Genomic DNA, 23,232 nt, shown 5'->3' on the forward strand with positions numbered 1-23,232 from the left:
CTACAGAAAGGCAAACATAATTTGTTTTGTCTTTTTTTAGCTGCTTGTTTTTTCCCATTTTTTATTTTAATGTTTAATATAGAATGTTCAAATATACAAAAGTAACAGAAAAGTAGAATGAGCCCACCATACGTATCCCATTTTTTCAGCTAAATCCCCACCACCTCCCAAACTCCCATATTATTTTGAAGAAAATCTTAGACATACTATTTCATCTCTAAAAATTTCAGTATGCATTTTAAGAGATAAAGACTTTTTAAAAATTAAGATTATATTTTTTTAAAAATGATCAAAGTAACTACAATATGTTTTCACATGATAAAGGATCACAATACCATGATCACATTTATTGTTAAATAAATTAACAGTAAATCCTTAATTTGAATATCTAGTCAGTTTCAATGTCCAGTTGACTCTTATTTGCTATAAATGTTTTGTTGTTGTAGTTAGACACTTTGCTGGTTTGATTAAGATTCAAATTAGGACCATATATTGTGATTAGTTAATTCTTTAAGGTCTCTTTTAATCAGGAAGTTTCTCCCTCCATCTCATTTTTTCTTCCTTACAATTACTTTCAAATGGCCTGAGTTTATCATAACGCTGAAGTGTAGTTTAATACATTTGTGTAGTTTTTTATGTTTCCTATAAATTGGTCGTTCCAGGTAGAAAAACCAATCAGATTCTGCTTTGATAGTCTTATGACAAGGTATTTTTGTTCCTCCATCAGGAAGTGTGTGATGTCTGGTTGATTTTAATTGATTGCCCAGTAATATTTTAATAACAGTAAAATAAAACCTCAGTCTTAGCACCCTAACATAGTAACTCTTCTATACTTAAAATTATTTCATCTTCTTAGTAACTCATATGTATTAGGAGTTTCATAGACAAAGCTGTTTTTATTGTATAGTATTTCTTTTTGCCCAGTTTTATTTAGACCAGCTCTCCCTTCAAAACTCCACTTTCTGAAGTTATACACTTAACCAGCCTTATCAGGATCCTTTCTGAGATACATATTGGCAATACTCATCTCTTTAATTTGAGCCTGCTTTGAGTTGTGTTCTAATCAGCCATCAAAGTACAGGTCTCCGTTCTCGTCCTAGCCACACTTTGAACCTGATATCAGACAACATATGAAAAAAACCAAGGGCTCTATCAAAGGGGCAGTGGTGTGTAGTTAGGCAACTGTTTGCTCTGTTGTTTTATTAGGTTACTTTTTTTTTTTTTAGTTACTACTTTTGAGGACCTCTGAGCCTCCTCAGTTTTTTAATTTCCAGTTCTGTCTTCTCCCATGAAACTGTAATGCATAAAGACAATGAGCTTATGATGCAGAATTAATATATTTATGTTAATAACTAATACTAGCAGCAGCAGCATTGATTTCTCCTGTTCACTTAATGACTTCCCATATCATTTTTGCTAGATACCACAATGATAGTTTGTGCAAAGAGTCTCTTATCCTTAGAACATTTCTGTAAAGTTTTTATCCCCACTTTATGGATGAGATAATTGACTCAAAAAAGTTTTAAATAAGTTTACCCCAAGTCACATAGCTGAAAATAGCTACAGCAATACGAAATTAGGATGATGTAGTTTTAAAGCCTATGGTATTTTTATAGTAAGCCTGAGCTACATATGTTTGAACACAGATTTCCGTGTTCTTTCAGTCCCTTAAGGTTTGTTGAAATGTTCAAGGCCGTCCAGTAGAATATTCCCATTGTCTGGGATTCTAGGCTTGTAGCCTGCTGAGACCTAGATTGTCTATTTGGTGTGCTGTAAACTCCCAAGAAATTTCTAGATGAGTGAATTACCTAAACGTAATGGGACCACTGCATAAATCTTGCCAAGCTTATAGAATCCAGCTTTTCTTACCTAAGACAATGAATTTTCTATTTTTGCAGCCTCATTAGAGTTGAGTGGCTATTATATTGAATATTAAAGTACAAGCAGTATCATTACAATGTAAAATGGAATATCTTCTCCTCTCATGCTAAGCCTTCAGCTTCGTCATCCTCAATATGAGGTGGTTAGGAAGATGGTCTTTCTTCACCATATATGCTAACCTACTTAGATTGTGCCATGCAGAGAAAATAGTCTTCCTCTAAATAGGGTAGAAAAATTCCCACTTAAAAGTCAGTTTTCCTTTTGATTCATTGCCTGGTAGATTTTTCTCAAGGGTCATTTTAAGTTAGAAAGGCCCTGAAGTATTTAAATATCAGCTGTTTGAAATTTATGTTTACTTTTCTAAAAGTAAATTGACAATCTATTTTAGAGTGATGAAAATGAACAAGATCAACAATCAGATACAGAAGAGGGATCCAATAAGAAAGAAACTCAGGTAAAAAGCACTATTTTTTGTATTCGTAAGTATTCATATTTTTTAAGGATCACTCTTTACTTGTGTTTTATCTTCATTCATGCAAGACAGTTACTGCACACTGTACCTCCATTCTGGGGATAGACTGTCAGTGGTTCTCTGGGATCAGGGGTGGAGGGACTGGAAAGGGGCACAAAGAATATTTTCTAGGTAATGGAAATGTTCTGGATCTTGATTGTAGTGGTGGTTTATGGATATACACAACTGTCAAAAATCATCAAACAGTATAGTCTTTAAGTGGGTATTGTTTATTGTATGTAAATTAATCTTCAAAGTTGAACAAAAAAGAGAATGGTACCCTTGACCAAAGAAAGTATCCAAATGATATTCAGAAGTAGTGGATACTTCAACGTACCCAGATTTTAGTTTTGGAAATGGTAAAGTGATGTTGTAGAGAAGGCAATGTGCCTTTTTTTAACTTTCTTTACATTTGTTTAGAAATTTAGTGTCTCCAAAGGACTTTTACATTCATTATCACACCTCATCTTCCCAAAAATCTTCTGAAAAAGACTTTTTTTTCTCAGTACTGATAAAGAAACTAAGGCAAGTTTGAATGACATAGGGTTGCATAGCTAGCAAATGGTAAAAGTTTCTTTCCACTAGTTTCCCCACCCCCCCCACCCCTATTCCCTATTGTTTGGCCATGCAGAAAGCTGACATACTTTAAAGAGCTCTGTTCACATGGGGTAGAGCTGTACAATATGGGTTAGATCTAATCTTATAAACTCAGCACTGTCTGGTCTGAAATGGCATTCTGGTTGTATCTTCTTCATTTTGACCTGGAGTTCTTAAGTAGAGCAGTTAAAATTCCTTTTACTCATCAAGGGTCTACAATAGTATAAAGTGATCAGAAGTTGATTACCTGTGCTAGGTGAATGTGAACATTACTTTTAGGGCCAAGTTTGCCTATTTTGACCCAAAAGGTATTTCTGTTTTATCTTTACTTGGCCAGACAGAGAGATTGAGGAATTAATTACTTCCAAGGGTAAATTATTTGCAGGGCTTAAGTTTTGTCACCTTTAGACACTTTGCCTATCAGTTGTCAGCACTCCTCCAGTTCACCTGTCCCTTGTTTACTGTATTCTCTAAACTTGTCCATTATCTTCCTTCCCCAGTGATACCTTATGAATTCCCATCTTTCAAGGAAAAACAATGGACAGGTAAACAGGAGGGAGGGACTCAATAAACCATCCCCAGCTGACGCTTCTCACTGCCTTATCACACAGACCCCACATCCCACCAGGCTAGGATAGGAGGGAAAAGATTTTCTGGCTTCCAAAGTTAGGACTTTGAAGCATATATATATATATATATATATGTTGTGTTTAAGTTTTACCATGAAAATTTCACGTGCGATACATTAAGGTTGAGTAGAACGTTTTTGTCAGAAGAAGAATTTTCTTAGTTCCAAACAATTTCAATAGTTCTTCTTCATTTTAAATTGATGATTGTTTAGATCCTGTTTTGTGCTAGCATTATGCAACTCTCTATCTCAGCTTTATCCTCAGGCTGGTTTACCTCAAGGGCTAGGATTATAATAATTGACTCAGGCCAGGCAAGGGCCACCACTGAGATATTGCATCATTTTGCTACTATTGTGGGCTACATACCTTCTCACCTAAAACTAATGACTGCTACACCATGAGGAAAAAGAAGAATGGACATCAAGACACTAACCCACAGTGTCTTCTACAATAGACTAGAAAAGTACTTTCACCCGATAAGTGTGCTGCTTTCTTTTGAAAATTTGTAGCATTAGTCCTTTTTTGTGAAAAAGTAATGAGCAGCAAAATTCTTCTGTGTGTTTTCTGAAATAGTGTTATCACCTCAAAAGTGTTATCCTATCAGAAGTGTTTGATAACTAAACTTCTGTTCAGTTTGTAGAGTCAAGTTAACTTACCCACATTGAAAAATGGCTCTCTGGCATGTACTTTTTGCTTCAGAGAAAAGTAAATTGTAAGATATTCAAAAGTTCTTGAGAATTCTGAATTGCATGTGAAGCATAAGCTATCTGCCTTCAGGATATAAATTAAGAGAAAATTTTATCACAGAAAATTTGAATTATTTTTCTCATGATATTATTGTTCATTATTTCCAAAAATAAGGCTTCTGTTGTTTGGGTTATTATGATTTGCTTTTATTAAGCTGTTGGATGGTAAAATTTTTACCATGCAAAGAACATTAGTAAGAATTTAAATATGACACCAGGGCAAGAAACCGTAAATAAAAGATTAACAGATTTGATTATTTAAACATATAAAGCTAGAATCTGGCAGAAAAGACATCCTTATTAAAGTTGAGACACTTATTTGCTCAATTAAAAGTAAGCTTTTCCCTCTTTTATAACATTTAAAAGATGAACATTTGTACTATACAAAAGACTCAGTAAAAAAATTAATGGAGGCATGAGCCAGCTCCGGTGACCTAGTGGTTAAGTTTGGTGTGCTCCGCTTTGGTGGCCCAGGTTCGGTTCCCGGGTGCAGATCTGCGCCACTCTTCTGTCAGTGGCCATGCTGTGATAGCAGCTCACATACAAAAAGAGGAAGATTGGCAACAGATGTTAGCTCTTGGTGAATTTCCTCAGCAAAAAAAAAAAAAAGTAAAAAATAAATGGAGGCAGAATACATGAAGTTTATAAACTTTACTAAAGAAAAATTATGAATTAACAATAAGCTCGAAAATGCACTTAATCTCATTAATAAACAAAGATACAACAATGAATATAAAAGTGAAATTTGTGAAGGTTAATGGCATGGTTGGTATTGAAATACATGTTTTCATATAAGATTTGGGGCTATAATAAATTCTTCCTTTTTGTAGATCAGTTTAGCAATACAAAAAAAAAAGTTTGTCTTGTAGCTTAGCAATTCCACTTCTAGAAATGTATTCCCAAGAAAATGACTAAAGTGTGTAAAGATAGGTGTTCATAGCAGCAAAATAAAATGTATTTACATAGATATTTTATGTGTTCACATGGATTTGTGTACAGCAGGTTAGCACTGGTTATCTAGGGGGTTGGAGGGATGGGGAATTATAGAAGAACTTTTTATACTGTGGTACTTTTATATGAGCTTATGGTACCATAATCAGAAAAATTAAAAGGGTATTTTTACTTTGGAAAACAAATTTAAAACACAAAAAGCAAAGACGTTATGCTAAGCAACATTATGCTAAGCTGGCAAAATAGACATTCTGTATGATTCCACTTACATGAGATATCTGAAGTATTCAAACTTGTAGAAACGGAAAGGACATGGGGAGTTGTTCAGTGGGTATTGAGTTTCAGTTTTGCAAGATGAAAAAGTTCCCGAGATCTGTTGTGCAACAATGTGACTATAATTAACACTACTGAACTATTCTCTTAAAAGTGGTTTAGATGGTAAATTTTATGTTACGTGTCTTTTACAAAAATTTTTAAAATACAAAATATAACCAATGACAGTGCTATGATTTTTAAAGACAAAGAAATAGAATTTGAGTGATTTGTTTGACTAGTTGGAGTTATTATTTATTCTTAAAAATTTAAGTCACAGTGCAAACTGAGGTGAAATGTGATCTTCTTGTTTGATATGTGCACATTTTATTTCACGCATGGATATTTTCCTGAATTTGAATGATATCTTGTTTATTTCTTTTCTTTCTTTTTATTGAGATATAATTGACATATATTATATTAATTTCAGGTGTACAAAATAATGATTCAGTATTTGTATATATTGCAAAATGATCACCACAATAAGTCTAGTTAACATCCATCACTGCACATAATTGCAAATTTTTTTCTTGTGATGAGGACTTTCAAGATCTACTCTCTTAGCAGCTTATGAATTTGAATGATATCTTGAAAATTGAAATTTAACTTCAAAGTTGTTGTTATAAAACTAAAGAATAAATAAACTATTACATCAAAAAAATAGGAAGCAAGTACAAAATTGGTTTTGCAAAGGAAATTTAAGTAGTTTTTAGTACGACATTTTTAGTCCAAATTAGACTTCAGGTTGTCCCAAAGGAACCCAGTAATTTTACAGTGCATTTGAAGATAAATATAATGGGAAAATACAAATATCTAAATTCAAGAATTTAACAAACCATTTCTGAATAGTTACCTTATAGAAAAGTATAGATTCAGTGAGTGTTCCAATAGAAAGAGAACAGTTAAAGATGACCATCAAAAAAGTACTGCTTTGGCCCCCAATAAGACTATTTTATTGTATTAATTATTTCACTATTTGGATAAGAAGAGTTAATTGGAGGGGCCGGCCCAGTTGTGCAGCAGTTAAGTTTTCGTGCTCCTCTTCAGCAGCCCGGGGTTCGCCCATTCATATCCCTGGTGGGGACCTTCTCATTGCTTATCAAGCCATGCTGTGGCAGGCATCCCACATATAAAGTAGAGGAAGATGGGCACGGCTATTACCTCAGGGCCAGTCTTCCTCAAAAAAAAAAAAAAAGTTATTGGAACTTCAATATAGCGTACCACTTGCTTGAGAAAATTAAAGTAATCATAGTTTCCTATCCCCTAATTGTTAAACTTTGAAGGAATGTGTAGCTGGATTTCCAAAACAGAAAAATGAGAAAAATTGCTGCTTTGAGATGTCACATAGTAAACTTGATATAGATGTCGCATAGTAAACTTTACATTCCTTCATGTAAATATGTTACTTTCTCCTGCTGACTGGGTATAAGTAATGGATATGTGTCTTATTCTCTCAGTTTTTCTTCTGATTAAAAAATAATGTATAGTGGCATTTGTAGGAATTCACAAAAGAAGACCATAGACTGCCAAATTTAACTGTATGGTGTTGTGCATGTAAAAATAGACAATGCCTCTGGTGTTCTAGAACTTATTTTTAAAAGCAACCACATTACAGTTAAAATGTAAGTAGTAAATAGATGTTAGTTTAATGGTGTGAAAACAGTATTGGTGTTATGTTAAATTTACTTGACTAATCAGTAAGTTACCTTAATGAAAGAGTAGGAACTTAGCCTGCCTATGTTTGTTTCTCTTTTTTTCTAGACGGATTCCATTTCTAGGTATGTTTTACTTCTTTTTTGTACTGACTTTTTTCTCATTTTTATCCTTTCTAAAAATATATTGCTAGATATTCGTGGATTTTGTAAGTTGATAGAATTGAGTAATAAAAATGTATAGATACTTAGATGACCTAATAGCTGTTACCAGCTTTCTTTGTCAAAGGCTTTACGTCTAGTTCAGTAGTCACACTAAGTCACTAAGAAAGAATATTTTTCCTAAGTCTTTAAAACAGTGATAACTTTCTTAAGTTTTCCTAAGCTTCCTAAGTTACTTCAACATTGACTGTCTCGTTATTAACATCAGGGGCTAATGAAACCCACCAGAAATTTATTTTATTGGCTATCAGAATCTTCTCTTTTATTCCTACTTTAGATGAAAGAAATTCAATGCAGACACTAAGAAGTGTCATCTATCCAGCTCAAAATCGCTTATCTTTTCAGAAAACCTCCACGATATCCTTGAATCTAATCTCCATTCCTTTTCTCTTGCCCATAATTGTTACCCAAAGCCTTGTAAACCCAAGAACAAATTTTTATATCTAGCTGTCCCTTGGTAGCTGAGGGGGGATTTGTTTGAGGACACACTGTGCCCCCACCCACCCCAGAATCCACAGATGCTCAAATCCCTTGTATAAAATAGCATAGTATTTGCACATAACCTTCACACATCTTGCTTTGTACTTTGAATCATCTCTAGATTTCTTATAATACCTAATACAATGTAAATGCTATGTAAATAGTTGTTACACTGTATTATTTGGAGAATAATGACAAGAAGAAAATGTCTGTAGGTGTTAAGCACAGGCCCAACCATCATAAAGGCATTTCAATGCATGGTTGGTTGCATCCCTGGGTGCAGAACCCTCATATACGGAGGGCCGACTGTACTGATAATTCTACTGACTTGAAATATAGAGGCAGTGGTATTTATCAGAAAAGGTAACCTAAATTCAGAACCAGATAATATGAGAATTCTCATTTACAAATGAGAGATATTGTTTTTCTTTAGGACAAACCTATTATCTATCACTCTGGATAGACTGTTACCAATTTTAAATTAGAATTATATTCTACTTAAAACAAGGGAAAGTACTACCAGTTAAACTATAATACACCATCAATTGTAAACCACATTCTGATTTCAGAGATGTTAAAATGTGAAAAAATATGTACAATTTAAAATTGTTGAAATAATTTATCATGATGTAAAACCACTTTTGATTTTCAGATATAGAAATATTGAATCCCTTCCTCAAATAATGGAAATTAGTAGTATTAAAAATAAATTCCCGTTTATTATATATTATAAAAGTTGATTAAATAACAGGGGGCAGAATGTTACCTACTGTTTTTGGAATATCAAAGTTAATAAATACTAGGATACATGCTAATGTAAGTTGTGAAAGCCTATTATAAAGATTTTGACTTAAACTCATCTTTTGAAGATATGAAACCACTTCCACGTCAGCTGGTGATCGCTATGATTCCTTGCTGGGTCGCTCTGGATCCTACGGTTACGTAGAAGAAAGAAAACCTCACGGTAGCAGGCTAGAGAGGGATGACTCAACTGACTTTAAAAAGGTACTTGGTTATTGAGTGACATTTAATTAAAAGTAATCTGTTTGTTGAGATATTTATGTTTGAATATTATTCCTAGAAACTCATAATGAAATCAGTGTCTTGAAATAACTTACTTTAATTTTCAGTTTTGGACAATTAATCATAAGTAGAATATAAATAGCTGGGTTTTTTTTGTTTTTTAGAGGAAAGGGAAAAGTACCCAGGACTTTATTTCACATGGCAGTATCTCAGGCCGGTACTGTCATACTGTCATTAAACTGAAGAGGGGGATTGAGTAGGTCGGCGGGCGGGTAAGGGGAGGTTTGTGTGCATATGCACACACACTTTTCTTTGTCTATTTGTTACTAGGAAGAAGCCACACAAAACATGTGGCTTCTCTGGGAGAGTATAAGTTTTCCTAGGTAGCTGAAAAACTTGCGGTAGCTCAAGTGCTCTTAAGAATTATCCTGGAAGCTCAGCAGTCTAGGATTCTGACTGTCGTGATTCTTCTTAATATGAGATTGAAATAAACCTGATGAAGTTTGTTGGAGAAAAAGAAGGCTTGTGGTATTTGTACACGTCCCCAGGTATATGGCAGCTAACTCACTTTCTTAAAAGCCAAATCAGCAAGGGTAGGAAAGTCAGTTTACATTATGAATAAGATTCAGTCATTCATTCAGGAAAGAACTGAACACTGAACTGTGCTAAGTAGTGAACTTCTACTCAGGGGCAGTGCAGATAGATGCTGTCCCTCTCGTATGAGCATCTTCCATGTAGTGAGAGACAGACATTATCATACATCCTACTAATGAATGCATAATTTAAAAGTGGAAGCAATTATCCTGAAGTAAAGAAACAGTTTCATAAAAGTGTGTAACAAAGGAAAGTGACAGGGCCTGAGGATGGATTTCCTAAGGAAGTGAAGCTTCAGTCAAGAAGAGAAGACTGGTTAGTAATTAGATGGCAACAGTGGGAGAAAAAAAAGATGGAGTGAACTGCAATCACCTAAACCTGGTAGTGGAAGGGTATGTGATGCGTCGAAGTAATTAAATTTTCATCATGGTTAGTAGAGCAGAGGGGATGGTGGTGTGAGATTGCAGCTAGATGTGTAGCTGGGAGCAGACCATACAATGTCCCCCTTACAGGCTGTTTTAAGGCTATCCTTATACTGAGAACAATGGGAAACCATTCAAGGGATCTTTAATGTATGGGGATTACCAGAATGGTTGGCTTATGAAAATTATGAGATTGTCATTTTGAAAAGTTAACTCTTGCTGCTATGTGTAAAACAGAGGTCAGGAGAACAATTCTAATATTAGAATAGTCTAGATAAGAGATGATTGTAGCTATCTGTGATGGTGGTAGTAGAGATGAGGGAAAAAGAAAGAAAGTGTTATGAAAGTGTTCAAGAAATATTTCACTTTCCTTTTAACTTTAATAAAAATAATACAAGTATAATGATAAATGCAACTGATACTCCATCTCAGTCTCAGGAGTTCAAGAGGGAACGATAGGCAGAAAAACAGACCCCAAGTAAAGATCGCAGTGGCTCCTTAGATGCAGCTGTAGTTGCTGTGCAGATATGTGGTCCCTCTTTATCAGATAACTGAATTTTTTTTAGTGGAAACTGGAAAGTCAGATTTTTCAATGAAGTCTTAAATTTTAAATACTGGAACTAGCTTTTAGTGTTTATGTGGAACAAACATAGTTGCATAACCAAAAATTTCTGCCTTGGAACCATAAAGCATTGAAATATATTTTTAATGCATCCTTTAATAGCTCAAATGTTACATTAATCTTTCTGTTCTTAATATTGCAAAATAATTAACAGGAAATCTTCTTAAAATACTAGGAAAGCAGAAAAGTAATTTGTTCTTCTCCTCTAATTTTTATAGCTTTATGAACAAATTCTAGCTGAAAATGAAAAGCTGAAAGCACAGCTACATGATACAAATATGGAACTGACAGATCTTAAATTGCAATTAGAAAAGGCCACCCAGGTTTGTACCTTTTTCTCTTTGTTACTGTAAAAGAAATGGTTGTGATTTATTCTGTCTAAGAAATTGCACTGAAATATTCTCTAGTCTTCTAAACATAAGTTTGGTTACTGATAATAGCTTATTTATTAACAAGAAGGAGTCAGGATGATACAGTTTACTAATAACTTCATTTATTTTTTTCTAAAGTAAATGAAAAATATAGAAATATAGCCTAATAGTAGAAAGTTGAAGTATTTTTAAGCCTTTTAATACCTATGTTGTGGTACATGAAGGATCTAAATGCTTATTTCCAGCATACCAATGTAGCAAGACATTAAAAGCATCTATACAAAATCTTCTTAAAGCCATAAAATTTCTTTACAGTAATTTTTATTCATTATGGATATTTCCTGTTCATTCAAAAAAAATGATTTGACATAGTAATGTTGGCAGTAGGTAATTTTAGTCATAACTCCTTTTACCTTCCTTCTATACAACAGCTTAGAGGAGCGGATTTTAGACAACGAGATTGGGATTGCAACCTTGTACATATAATCTAGGATGCGTATGATCTAGAAATTGTTTCCCAGACTCTTTTTCCGTGGCTCACTAGTTCTAGAAGATAGTAATAGACTCATTTCTCCTCCTCCTCCTCTTGACTCCTTTCCAAAAATAGAAAAACTTTATGATCCAAGAAACTTGGGAAGTACTGTCTACATCTAGTCTACGTCTTGGAGATTTTACAGGGTCTATTTATATGTTAAAGGCTCTCAAGGGTCCTGTAATTTTTAAGGAAACAAACTTATTTGATTTTGACATGAGACTTTCTAGCATAAACACATTCCTGCATTACAACTCTTTGAATCCAGTTTGAAAGCACTGATCTAAAATGGTATCTCCAGTTCTATAAGAGAGACTGCATACTTTCTTTGACCATTCTTTCACACTCATCTTTTTCATAATTTTTTAAATTAAGTCCCTATGTTGAACGTAAACTTGTTACCAGGTGCCTTTTTGTCCTTGTTGTTAACCACCATTATGTTGTGAAGCAATTGTCTATGCACTGTGGACACTGCTAAAATTCCAGGGGTCACACTAACCTTATGAGGTTATGAAGGCTCTTCAGATTCCATCAGTTGATGAAGATTCACTGTAAAGATACACAGAGAAATAAGGCAAAACAAAAACACATTTCATAGCCAGGTGTCATAAAGACTTGGAATGTCACACAAGTTAAAACTTGCTGGCTTACACTTAGACTTATGGTAAGCTGGAATGTCATCATTCTTCAGGTTGCATTAGTAGTTTAGTGAGCCTCCACACATAAAAATATCATAACTAGTTTCCTGAAAATGTCTTCAGCTCTAGAGATTTTTATTATAATGTTTTCTAAATAAAAATGTCCACCACTCCCTACTGTAGTGTTCTCTCATTATGGTGATTCAGTGTATCTGTGTTTCCACTGCTTGCTGCCTTCTCTGTATTTCTCAGCTCCTCTGTCTACTCTTGTCATCTAATTCTTCCTCTGTGTATCTCATTCAAACTCCACGAGAGAGGAACTGATAGAATTAGCCAGTTATTACCAGTATCGAGCAGTCTGGTTAGTGCTCATGGTCCTGTTAGTGACCATTTCATAGGACAGTGGACAATCTATAGCAAGCTGCCTTTGGGTCATGTACCAGTTTCTGATCCTGTCAACTCTGGCAGAGAAACAAGTCACTGGATTCAAAAGTATGACAGTTTCTGCCTTAGCAGGCATTCTGAATATCATGCCCAATATACTAAATAATAATGGGAAAGGTAATTCAGAGTATAAGATATTGAGTAAATATTCAAAGTTAATGTCTTAGTTGGAAGAACTGTGAAAATGTCATTTAAAAACTTAGGGATATATGTAAAAGTAAAACTGACAAGCATTAAACTTTTTATTCAACTTTAGAGTATTTATCTGAGCCTTTAAGTCTAGAGTGAATCTTTCCACCTGATTTGTTTTGTTAGCATGACTTCCATAGCTATTCATGAATATGTATACATAGTGGTGGCAGTTTTGATAGTCACATGGAATTTTTCCAAGGGAACCATTATCCTGTTAAGAATTACTCTTGAAGTTTAGGTCTGTTTGATAGTATTTAATGAAGGGAATCTAAAATCCTTGAATTCTGCCTTAGCCCAGCTACCTCCTCCCTGTACAGTCTCCAAGGGAGGGAAATAGGCTAATTTTCCAGAAATTGGTATGATGAATAATCATTTTGTCAAATGTCAGTTCACCAGGCTTAAGTAATTGTGATTTCAACAGCTTTGACTAGAATATTTACCGAAAATATTAACTAAAATTGCATTTTTGTACCTAAGAAATTGGCATGTGAATCATAAAATTGCTAAAATATTCCTATATGAAAAAATCCCCAATAAAATCCTAATTTCCTATCTAAAATTTTAATAACTTATATGTGATGGCATTGTCCCAGCTATTTCTCATTTCTTTCAGGTGAATTGAATATCATTTTTAAATTGTTCAGTCTTTTAAGTGTTTCTAGGATTCATTGGCATATCCTCAAGGGGCATATTAGACTGTGTTTTATATTTCTAACAATTGAAATATAAATAAATTTAACAACATTGAAAAGAAATCAGAATTAGCTTAAACAATCTCATCACATTTGAAATTCTGGATTTGATTTCTAACAATAAGCAATTGGAATACATCAACTTATTTTCCCAGAAAGAGTAAGCACAAAAGCATAAAACCATTTAAAACAACAGAGAAAAGGATACCTGGCCAAAATTAAATCTAATATTCCATAACCATAAAAAAGAAATTGTGAAAAAAGGATCAAAACGTAACTTGGTAACAAGTCGTGATGATACTAAAACCTGAATGCTGAAAGGGTTGACAGAAAATTATGTAAAGAAATGCTTTTTAAATTAGCATATTAAGCAGTGAAATTGTGCTTAATTGATGATGAAATATATATATTTTTTTCTTTTTAAGTATATTTTGTGGTTAGTCATAAAAAAGCATTCTTGTTAAAAGTTGTCAAAAACCATTTTTGGTAAATTGGTAAAATTGGTTATTCAGCAAATTGGCTTTTGGGGAATGAGCTATTTGATTACTTCATTTGTAGCGAATTGACCAGGATTCCCAAGGGAGATTTATGTACAGAGGTCAATGTAAATAAGAACTAAGATACCATTTGTTTTTAACTGGGCCTGTACTCAATATCCATATGCAGAGCTCTCTGGTATTGGGTGCAACATGTGGCTTAAAATTCCAAGGATCCTTTCCATGCCCGAAATCTCAGGATTTTATCAACTTTGAATTGATCGCATAATGCAGGAAGCAGAAAAAGAAAGAGACCTGAGCTCACCAGGAGAAGAAAAGCTATATAGTTGGGATTTCTTATAAGTGACAGTGGGTATGAACCTTCTTACAAATTTTGAAGCGAGGATGATTGGAAAAGAAAAGGAGAGAGTGAGCGAGCAGGACTCAGATAGCTGTGAGAGAGGACAAAAAGACAAGTTTACTGGTCTGGCTGCATGCATACAGAGTCGCTCAAACTGGTCAAAACTATATTTCAGTCAAGGTCCTGGAATCTGACCATTCAGATTAGCAGCCACTCCTCCTGGTGGTGTAGGAAAGCAGACAGTTGGAGCATCAGAGGGAAAACTAGGATGTCTTGGGTTTTGCTCCACAGTACTCACTCATCCTGACCCCCAGCTAAACTCTGTGAAGACCTGAGAAAAAGTGATAAATAGACCATGAGAGGTGTGGAGACCATTCTATTTCTAAGCATTCCTTTAACTCTTTATTATTTCATTACAAACCTTGTTTTCTCTTTCCCTTACTCAAACCTGTGTATTACTCCACCTGAATAGTGTGATTTCTTTTCACAGCACTAGAGGAGAGTTAACATGGTCTTCCCTCCACCCCCTCCCCATCTTTATTGTATTTATATCCCTTTTAATGTTTCTTGCTTTCTTTCAGAGACAAGAAAGATTTGCTGATAGGTCACTATTGGAAATGGAGAAAAGGGTAAGTGTCCGTCTTATTGAATAAGTAATCATTTTCCCCTTTATTCTTTTGTGTTAGCAATGGTAGGTTTGTTTCCTTTGGTTTTGTTTTTATGGATGGTAGTTTTAATTAGTTTAAATTAATATTCATTAATTTAATTATGAATGTTTTCTAGCTTAGGTTCTTTGAGGAAGATTCACCCTGAGCTACCATCTGTTGCCAATCTTCCTCTTTTATTGGTCTATGGGCCACCCCCACAGCATGACCAGTGACAGACGAGTGGAGGAGGTCCGCACCCAGAACCAAACCTGGGCCGCCAAAGCGGAGCGCACCAAACTCAACCACTGTGCTGTCGGGGCCGGCCCTAGCCCAGCTTCTTTATAGAGTGCTCTGGGGTCTCTCTAGGTGTGAGATTACCTTGTTAAAGAAACTTAATTTACCATATTATTCTTTTAATAGATTAAGAAAAGTATCTTGCCTTGATTGTGAACTATATACATTGTGATAGTGAATCTGATATTTTTGGAATGCCATTTATCACTCTGATTTTCTGTGATGATATCCTTAAAACATTTCAATCATATATACATTTAGTTTAGTGCTTTGCAAAATTGAAGTACTTCCATTCTTGAAGTATAGTTTTTAAAGATTTGGGGGACATCAAATTTTGAAATTCTTTTTAAAGTTAATAATACTTTAATTTTGAGTATAAATATTTAAGTAGGTTATTTTAAACAAAAAAAATGATTATGAGAAAATCCTTTTGCTATTTTATGTCTTTCTACAATTTTTTATCTGGCTATGATATATTCACTTGTGTTTCTCTCCATTTATTATTATTATTTATTGCTCAGGGGTCTGGCAGTGGCCATAGGAATAACTCTACAAGTTTAATCTGAGCAATTGAGAATGTATAAATGATCAAAAGTTAAAATGCTCAAAGAGTGTGTAGTGAAAGTGAGTGGTGGCTAGACTTGTAAGATCTCAGCCAGAGAAGAAATTACATCCTGAGTAGCCGTGATTTCTAGATCAAAGAATAAATAATCAGGAACATTGGATATAAAAACATTTTTTCCCATTACATCTTAAAAATAGCCGATTTACCTTTTTGACCAAAAAAAGAGAAATGATAAAAAGTACAGAATATGTAAGTAAATACAGTCTGTTAACATCTGTCATTTACTAAATTGTACCTTGTAATAACTGTTAGTTTTACTATGATTTCAGCAAGTTTTAAAAATTACTGTTCTGGGCCATTTCAAAAACTATTGATGTAACTAGTAATTGCTAAAAATTTAGAATCACTTATTTTATTAAATTTAATGTTGATTATTATATCCTTTCACAATATAACTGTTACTGAATATTATATCCAAGATGTGCGGAAATAATAAAAATTACTTCTCTATTATCTATACTAATTGTTGAGATGAAAGACATAGATAACAGAATATAATCAAAAATTTATTTTTTGAGACAGTTACATTTTTGAAGAATATTTAGTTTTTCTTGTGAAAGTAATATGTTTATTACAAAAATTTTTACGAAAGATGAAAATAAAATCATAATTCTGTCATGTAGAGATACCTGATATTTTGATGTCTATCCTTTTTTTTTATCTAGGCTTATGCACACACGATACACACATGTTCCTATTCTGACATTCTCACCTTACCTTCTTTTTCTGCCTGTCAAATGCAGATAAATTATGAAATAGCTAACCCACTCTCAATTTAAGACATTGGTAATAATAGTATTAATAATAACTGCTAACGTTTATTCAGCACTCTCTTACGTACCAGGCAGGCACTGAGCTAAGCACTTTACATGCATTTTCTCTTAACCATATTTTTTATGTTAATAAATTTATTTGTCAATCATAAGAAATTGCCTGCAACTTTGCAATTGTTAATTTGTCAACAAGGCAATCTGGTATAATTTTTTTGTCTTGCTTTTCCCCTAAGTAGTTAGAATCTTAAAGGCACCTAATAAAATTGAGGATGATGGGGAGGTTACCTGTGAGTTGGAGGAAATGTGCTATTTGTGATATGTCACAAAGTTATGAGGATCAGATATGACACTGTATGTCATAGTATTTTGAGAAGTACAGTTGTGTTTATGAATTTGTCATGGCTGTATTATTAACTAGGAGAAATGTCTGTTTATAGAAAATAACATTGTTGTCTATGTAATAATGTTTAAACATGCTGATAATGGAATAACATGGTACTTATGAGACTATGAGTAGGATTCCATCTATTTTTTAAAATTCCATGCTCTAAAAATATTAACATTTACAGTAAATGTACTGCTTTACTAAATAGCAACATTAATTAATTATCTGGGAAAGAATGTCTTGGAAACAGTTTCAGTGTGATTAAACTAAATTTAAATGGTTTGTATCTGAAAGGTGACCGGCAAGAGTCAGTATCTTCTGGGCGGTATGACCTAACCGAAGTTTTACAGCACATTAATTACTGCTGCTTGCTTTTGCGTAACACCCTAGAATGCTTATTATTTGAGGGAGAGGAAAACAGTACACTGCAATAATGTATGTTGCCTTTGCCTGTCACTCTTTGAAATGAGGGAGTTTAAAATGCTGCAGTTGCTTCTTCATTAGATTCACTGCATTAATGCTACACACAGTGTCAACCTAAATACAAGCTATAAAATTGATTGGATAAATAATGGCTAGTAAACATTGTATGTGCAGGAGATGAACTTCCCTCAGATCCTTTTGAAACTTTAAAGTACACATAGTTTAGGCATGTTTGCTTCTTGCTTTTCTGCTTCTCTCACTGTAGAATAATTGCATCTTTGTGTGAGTTTCTTTTTCCTTATTATATAATCCTCAGTCTTGAGTATTAGTTTATTCTATCCCAAAGTTTTATGTGAACTAAAAAAATAGTTTGACCATGTTATATATCATCTTACCAGAAAGGCAAAGCTTTAAAGGAAGACCCTATAGAAAGGAATAAAAATAATTTCATATTATTTCTCTCAAATTTTGGAAAGCTCTTTACACATCACTGCCATCACATCTTTTTCTACACTGCTCCTGATTTGATTTTCGATTCTAAAGTGTCACTATTTCACGATTTAGAAGAAAATTTAAGAATATGATAATTATGTAATTAATTTTGGTACCTTAAATCGATATAGGAACGAAGAGCTCTAGAAAGAAGAATATCTGAAATGGAAGAAGAGCTCAAAGTAAGTAAACCATGCCACTTGTGAGAGAGAGTGCTGTTTGTGAACTCAAATTTTGCAGTACTGTTACAGATGCTATGTTTACCTTAATTGTTCTCAAAGCTGATCGTGCAGTTTGTGAATTATCTATATCTTGTGCTTCTCTTTCTTCCTAAATCCAGGTTTTAGGTGAGTTAGGAGAGTATTTAAAACTCAAATCTTTTTGTTAATCAATTTTTATGGCACTTTTGATGTTCCAGGTATAGAAGAAATTAGACAATAATGGCAAGATTTGGGGTTTATTATTTCTTCACATTTCACATTCTTTCTTGGAGAGTAAATGCTGGAACGGGGGATCGATTTACAAAAGTTCTTCTTTGAAAATAAAGGATATTAGAGTAGTGGACAGGCAGAACTATATTTTATCAAACTCTACGTTACCTGTGGAAATAACTATTTATTTTGAATGAAAGAGTGTTTGAAGGAACACTCTTTGCAGGAAAAAAAAATACCATAGTTAATTCATTACCTCTTATCACATTGTCTGGCATAAAATACCTCTATCACATTATGAAATAACAAACTAATGCATAGGAAATTGTGCCCATAGAATTAGAATTTCAAGACTTAAATGTTTCATTGAATTATTTGGTTTCCTGTTAGAAAATTATTATTGAATGGCTTCGGAGACAAATTTTCTGGATTTTGTTTGCTTATGTATTTTGTTTGAAATGGAATTTTGGGACTACACTGTTTACCTTTGTAAATCTCATGGAATGTTCTTTTAAGAGTCGTAATTTTTTTCTTCTTATATTTGTTATCTGTGATTCTTTATACTTTTATTGTACTCTTCCATTTTCTTATTTTTTATTTTCTATTTCTTTATGTTCTGATTCCTGCAGAACCTGCACCAAATAAAGCAAATTCAAACTCTGAGAGAGTTAAATGAGCGACTGCTGACTGAGAATAGGGCCTTGACAAGAGTGGTAGCCAAGCGCTCAGGGTTCTGTAGGCAACTGCAGTCTGTGCACCTATAATTTGTAGTTTCATCCTTCTTCTTGGTAGAGCCAGGCAGGTGTTTTTGTATTAGTAAGCGTGTCTTGAGCTCACTTTTACAAATTAATGCCATTGTGTCTGGAGCTTATCATATTACTATTTAATTATGCATGGCTTCTCAGAATGTTAGAAAGTGTCACTAATTGTATATCACGATTGATAAACTACAGTAAACTTAGGGAATGATTTAGGAATTTAAATAAAGGACTTGTATGCACTTGTGCAAAGCTTGTACACGTTTCTGACTCTACAAATATTTTAGGGCTTAAAAATAAGGCTGTTTAAAACTATTAGAAAGATAATAGAACATAAACAGTATAACATGTATTTTACATGTTAATATATGTTACAACTTAAGATTAATCTGTTTTTCAAAATAATGTCATTTTCAGTCAGAACCATAGTAGTTAATATTCACTTAGTTCTCTATTACAGAAGTATCCTAATACATAAACTTCAGACTACTGTATTTTGTATCCATACATTCTGAACACAGGAAAGAATTGATTGGTTCCACATAAAATTTCTTCATAAAGATTTTGTTTAAGGTAGTTTTGCAGATAGAAGTTTCAGAGAAAGCTGAGGAAAGCGGACTTGGAAAATATGCTTTAAGGTCCAGAATATAAGCTATTCCATTTCCTAGCAAATCTGGCACAGCACAGGTAATTTAAATCATTCCTCGTGGAAAATCCAGTTAACTTACAACATTTCCACCCCCTCCTTCAGTTTGTCTGTAAAAGAGAAAATTGATTTGCTTTGTTTTGAGGGTGTGAGGGTGTTTTTTTCTGTTTGCTTCAAATTCTGGTTCTTTTTTCTGTGCTTGGATATTTTCGTAAACACAGACTTACTACTTTGGCTTATAAATTATTTTATACTGTTCTAATGTTAGTAATAATTGCTTTGTGACCATTTAATGAGCACTTATCTTGGACCAGACATTGTACTATGCACTTAAACTTAGTACTATAGGCGAATCCTTTAAGAAATTTTAATAATTTAGAACAAGTCTAACTCCCTCAGAACTTTTCCTAAATAGGCTGGTTTTCTTATAGAATAATAGGAAGTATTATCGTTTGAGGTCTGACGTAAATAAAGCAAAAGGCCTTAGTTAAGGTGCTGGCAGGAACTCCTAAAGGAACTGCCTTTGAAGAGCCTATTCTAACAAAAACAGGCTTCATTTTCTTGGCTGTTCTAATATGTGTGCTTGTGAGTCATAATATCAAGTGATTTATTACATTTCAATTGATAACTTTGGGAGAATAAACTTTCATTCCGTCATTTATTAAACTAATTAGCTTCACAAATTGGGGTTTGTTTTTTCTTTCTTCCTGATATATGTTTTAGCCACTAGAAATATATATAACTGACAAGCTTGTTCACGTGTCTTGTGAAAATATAACATTATTAAAAATAATATTTTATCTTTCTACTGAAGTAAAATTTTTTGTTCTATTTTTCCCCTCATAGATGTTACCAGACCTAAAAGCAGACAACCAGAGGCTAAAGGATGAAAATGGGGCCTTGATCAGAGTTATAAGCAAACTTTCCAAATAGAAAAAAAAAGCAGCAAGTAATGGAATTGCACACGTTAGTAACCCAGCGGACCATAATTGACAGTCACTGGAAGCCTGGGAAGAATCCTTGGAGACTGTCATTTTCGGATATCCTGCCAAATGCCCTCTTATCTAGGAGTTTTGTTTTGTTTAATTATCTGGGTTTTTTTTTTTTTTTTTCTTGTATCAAGACCATTGTTTCATGTTAATGCAGCTGCTGAGAAGATTTTTTTTTTAATGACTGAGAAAACTTGTTTACAGCTCCAGCATATAAGGAAAGTGTTCAAGGCCAGATATGCCTCAGATATTTAACCAGTAAGCCTTAGTTGTACATAAATACTTTTGTGTCAACAAAAACTTTCAGCTTTCACAGAAGACAGTTATTCAGCATTTTTTTGATGTGCCACAGTTTCCAGTTTTTCAATATTTAATTTGTTTTGCTTTCCATCTAAGTTTGGGTTTGTATTTTTCCTTCTAACTCTCCATGTGGCAGCCTCTTCTATGTTTTCACAGCTCTCTCCTTTACAGAAAAGAACACTTACCCTTCTGAGGTCATTGTCGTGCGTCAGGCTGATGCTGTGTCGTCTCCCACCTGGAACCGAATTGCTTGGTGGAACATTGCTTTCACTGTTTGTGCAATATGCATTTATTTCTTATATGAATGCTTTAAAGTCAATGGAGATTAGATTCTTTTAAGTCCTATTTTCTGCCTTCATTGGTCACTTTCTTGTTTCTGTTTGTTTTTTATTATTGTAGAATGAGATGTTAGATTCTGTAACCTTCACATTCATTGTAGCAGGTACTGAGTGATGCTGTACATATAAATAAGTGTATTGTTTTGATTTTTAGACCACCACATGGCATGCTTGACTATTTTCTCAATTCAACAAAGTAGGCTACTCCATAATAGTGTTAAAAACGAAATTTGCTAACAATGTGATATAAAGACTTTAAAAGTAACACATTCTGTGGAGCCCTATCTTTACAAAAGTTTTCTACTGTAAAGTGCTTTTACTTTTACTTTTAGTTTTTGTTTGATAGTATTCAACCATAATTAAAGTTGCATAAGATAATTGCTTCACATTTCACATACCTAATATTTATCTGAGTGCTGTCTAAAACTGTTGTGCTAGCCAAAGTGATGCTATGAAATCATTTGCAGACTTAACCCGTGAGTTAATGTTAAATGCACTGTTATTGCCATGTGAAGAGGCATTGACTTTGATATCACCATCATGTTCAGACCATTTTATACATTTCAGTGGCCTTTTTTTAAAGAAAAAAGCAAAACCAAGTACATAGTGAAGACGGCTTTTATTTGGACAAATAGCTTTTATATTTTCATTAAACCATGCAAAAAATGTTATACCTTTCTGGCACATGACCGTGTCCTTAACCACTGAACAGTCCAGCCATTTGGGCAAATTGTACATTGCAAAGCTTACAGCAGCCGAGTGTATTATTGATTGTATTGTGTACTATATTAAATGTGAATTTGTACCCCTTCATTTTAAAAGGTCATTGTGTTCTACTGCCTATTTTAGATTACTTTGGGGTTGGGAAAGGGTGTTTTGGTAAGCAGGATTTTAAGTCCTCTCTCGATTGGTTTTATGAAGATATAAGGTTATGCTCTTACTACCAAGCTCAGGATTCTTGATTTTTAAAGGTACAAGGATAGTTGTGGGAATTTTATTTTTGGTTATATTTGAACTGTATGAGTGGTGGGTCTGAATATAGAGAATTTCCATGGTCTTATGTGGACATAAAATATACAGATAATTGATCAGTTTGAGTGACTGCAACACCTTCTGGTTGCACAACAGTTAGGCATGCTAAGGATTATATTTGTGAAGTTTGGATGCCTGTGAAGAATGATTAAATACATGTTTCTAATATTTTAGTGTTTTGTATTTAGGTTATTTATTCTTTGTATCTAAAACTGAACAGCTACTGTGCTATATTGATTTTATTGGTAGTATTGAGCAGACCTTGTTTCTGCATGAAACTAGTTGCAAAACCCACTATTTTGGAAATAAAAATGTATTTTGACATATACAAATAAAATGAATAAAACTATTTTAAATGTGTGAACTTTTACTGAAGACATTTTAAATTTTGTTCTGAGATATTTAAATTCTGCATGGGTATTTTTTTCACTAATTGCTTTAGCTGGATTCCAATTTGAATAATTTTTGAAATTGTAATATTGTGATAATTTGCACAACATTGTACATGCACATCTGTAAATGCAATCTTAATTGCCATATTTATGCAATGTGTGTATCAATTTGGACAAATGTTTATATATTTTACATAAAGCTATGTGTATGCAGCTTCTGAGAACTAGTGTTTTATGATAATAAGTGGGTAAAAATAATGACAACAGTGAGTTTCAAGGTAGTAGCTTTGTAGCACAAGATTTCATTTACATAAACATTTGTGGTTTCTAAATTAAACTTGTGCTCTTTCTTAGCTGCA

The 23,232-nt window shown here is 33.6% G+C and overlaps 1 protein-coding gene across 17 annotated transcripts in view; it reads left to right on the forward strand.

Annotated features, from left to right (window-relative positions):
- Nucleotides 1-22,830, forward strand: part of PPP1R12A (protein phosphatase 1 regulatory subunit 12A) — a 152,494-nt gene extending 129,664 nt beyond the window's left edge. For 10 of the 17 annotated variants that reach the window (XM_070507249.1, XM_070507257.1, XM_070507250.1 and 7 more), the window contains 8 exons: nucleotides 2,270-2,335; nucleotides 7,389-7,405; nucleotides 8,851-8,986; nucleotides 10,861-10,965; nucleotides 14,930-14,977; nucleotides 18,119-18,169; nucleotides 19,048-19,216; nucleotides 20,669-22,830. In XM_070507249.1, the coding sequence (XP_070363350.1) occupies nucleotides 2,270-2,335; nucleotides 7,389-7,405; nucleotides 8,851-8,986; nucleotides 10,861-10,965; nucleotides 14,930-14,977; nucleotides 18,119-18,169; nucleotides 19,048-19,182 (558 nt within the window). In that variant the 3' untranslated portion in view covers nucleotides 19,183-19,216; nucleotides 20,669-22,830. Of the gene's footprint in view, nucleotides 1-2,269; nucleotides 2,336-7,388; nucleotides 7,406-7,778; nucleotides 8,831-8,850; nucleotides 8,987-10,860; nucleotides 10,966-14,929; nucleotides 14,978-17,366; nucleotides 17,398-18,118; nucleotides 18,170-19,047; nucleotides 19,217-20,668 lie in introns of those variants that run through there. The other 7 variants (XM_070507251.1, XM_044747367.2, XM_014841828.3 and 4 more) reach the window with 4 other exon arrangements.
- Nucleotides 22,831-23,232: the final 402 nt, after the last annotated feature.

The sequence above is a fragment of the Equus asinus genome, chromosome 4 (assembly GCF_041296235.1).
Source record: "Equus asinus isolate D_3611 breed Donkey chromosome 4, EquAss-T2T_v2, whole genome shotgun sequence".
NCBI classification, from domain to species: domain Eukaryota; kingdom Metazoa; phylum Chordata; class Mammalia; order Perissodactyla; family Equidae; genus Equus; species Equus asinus.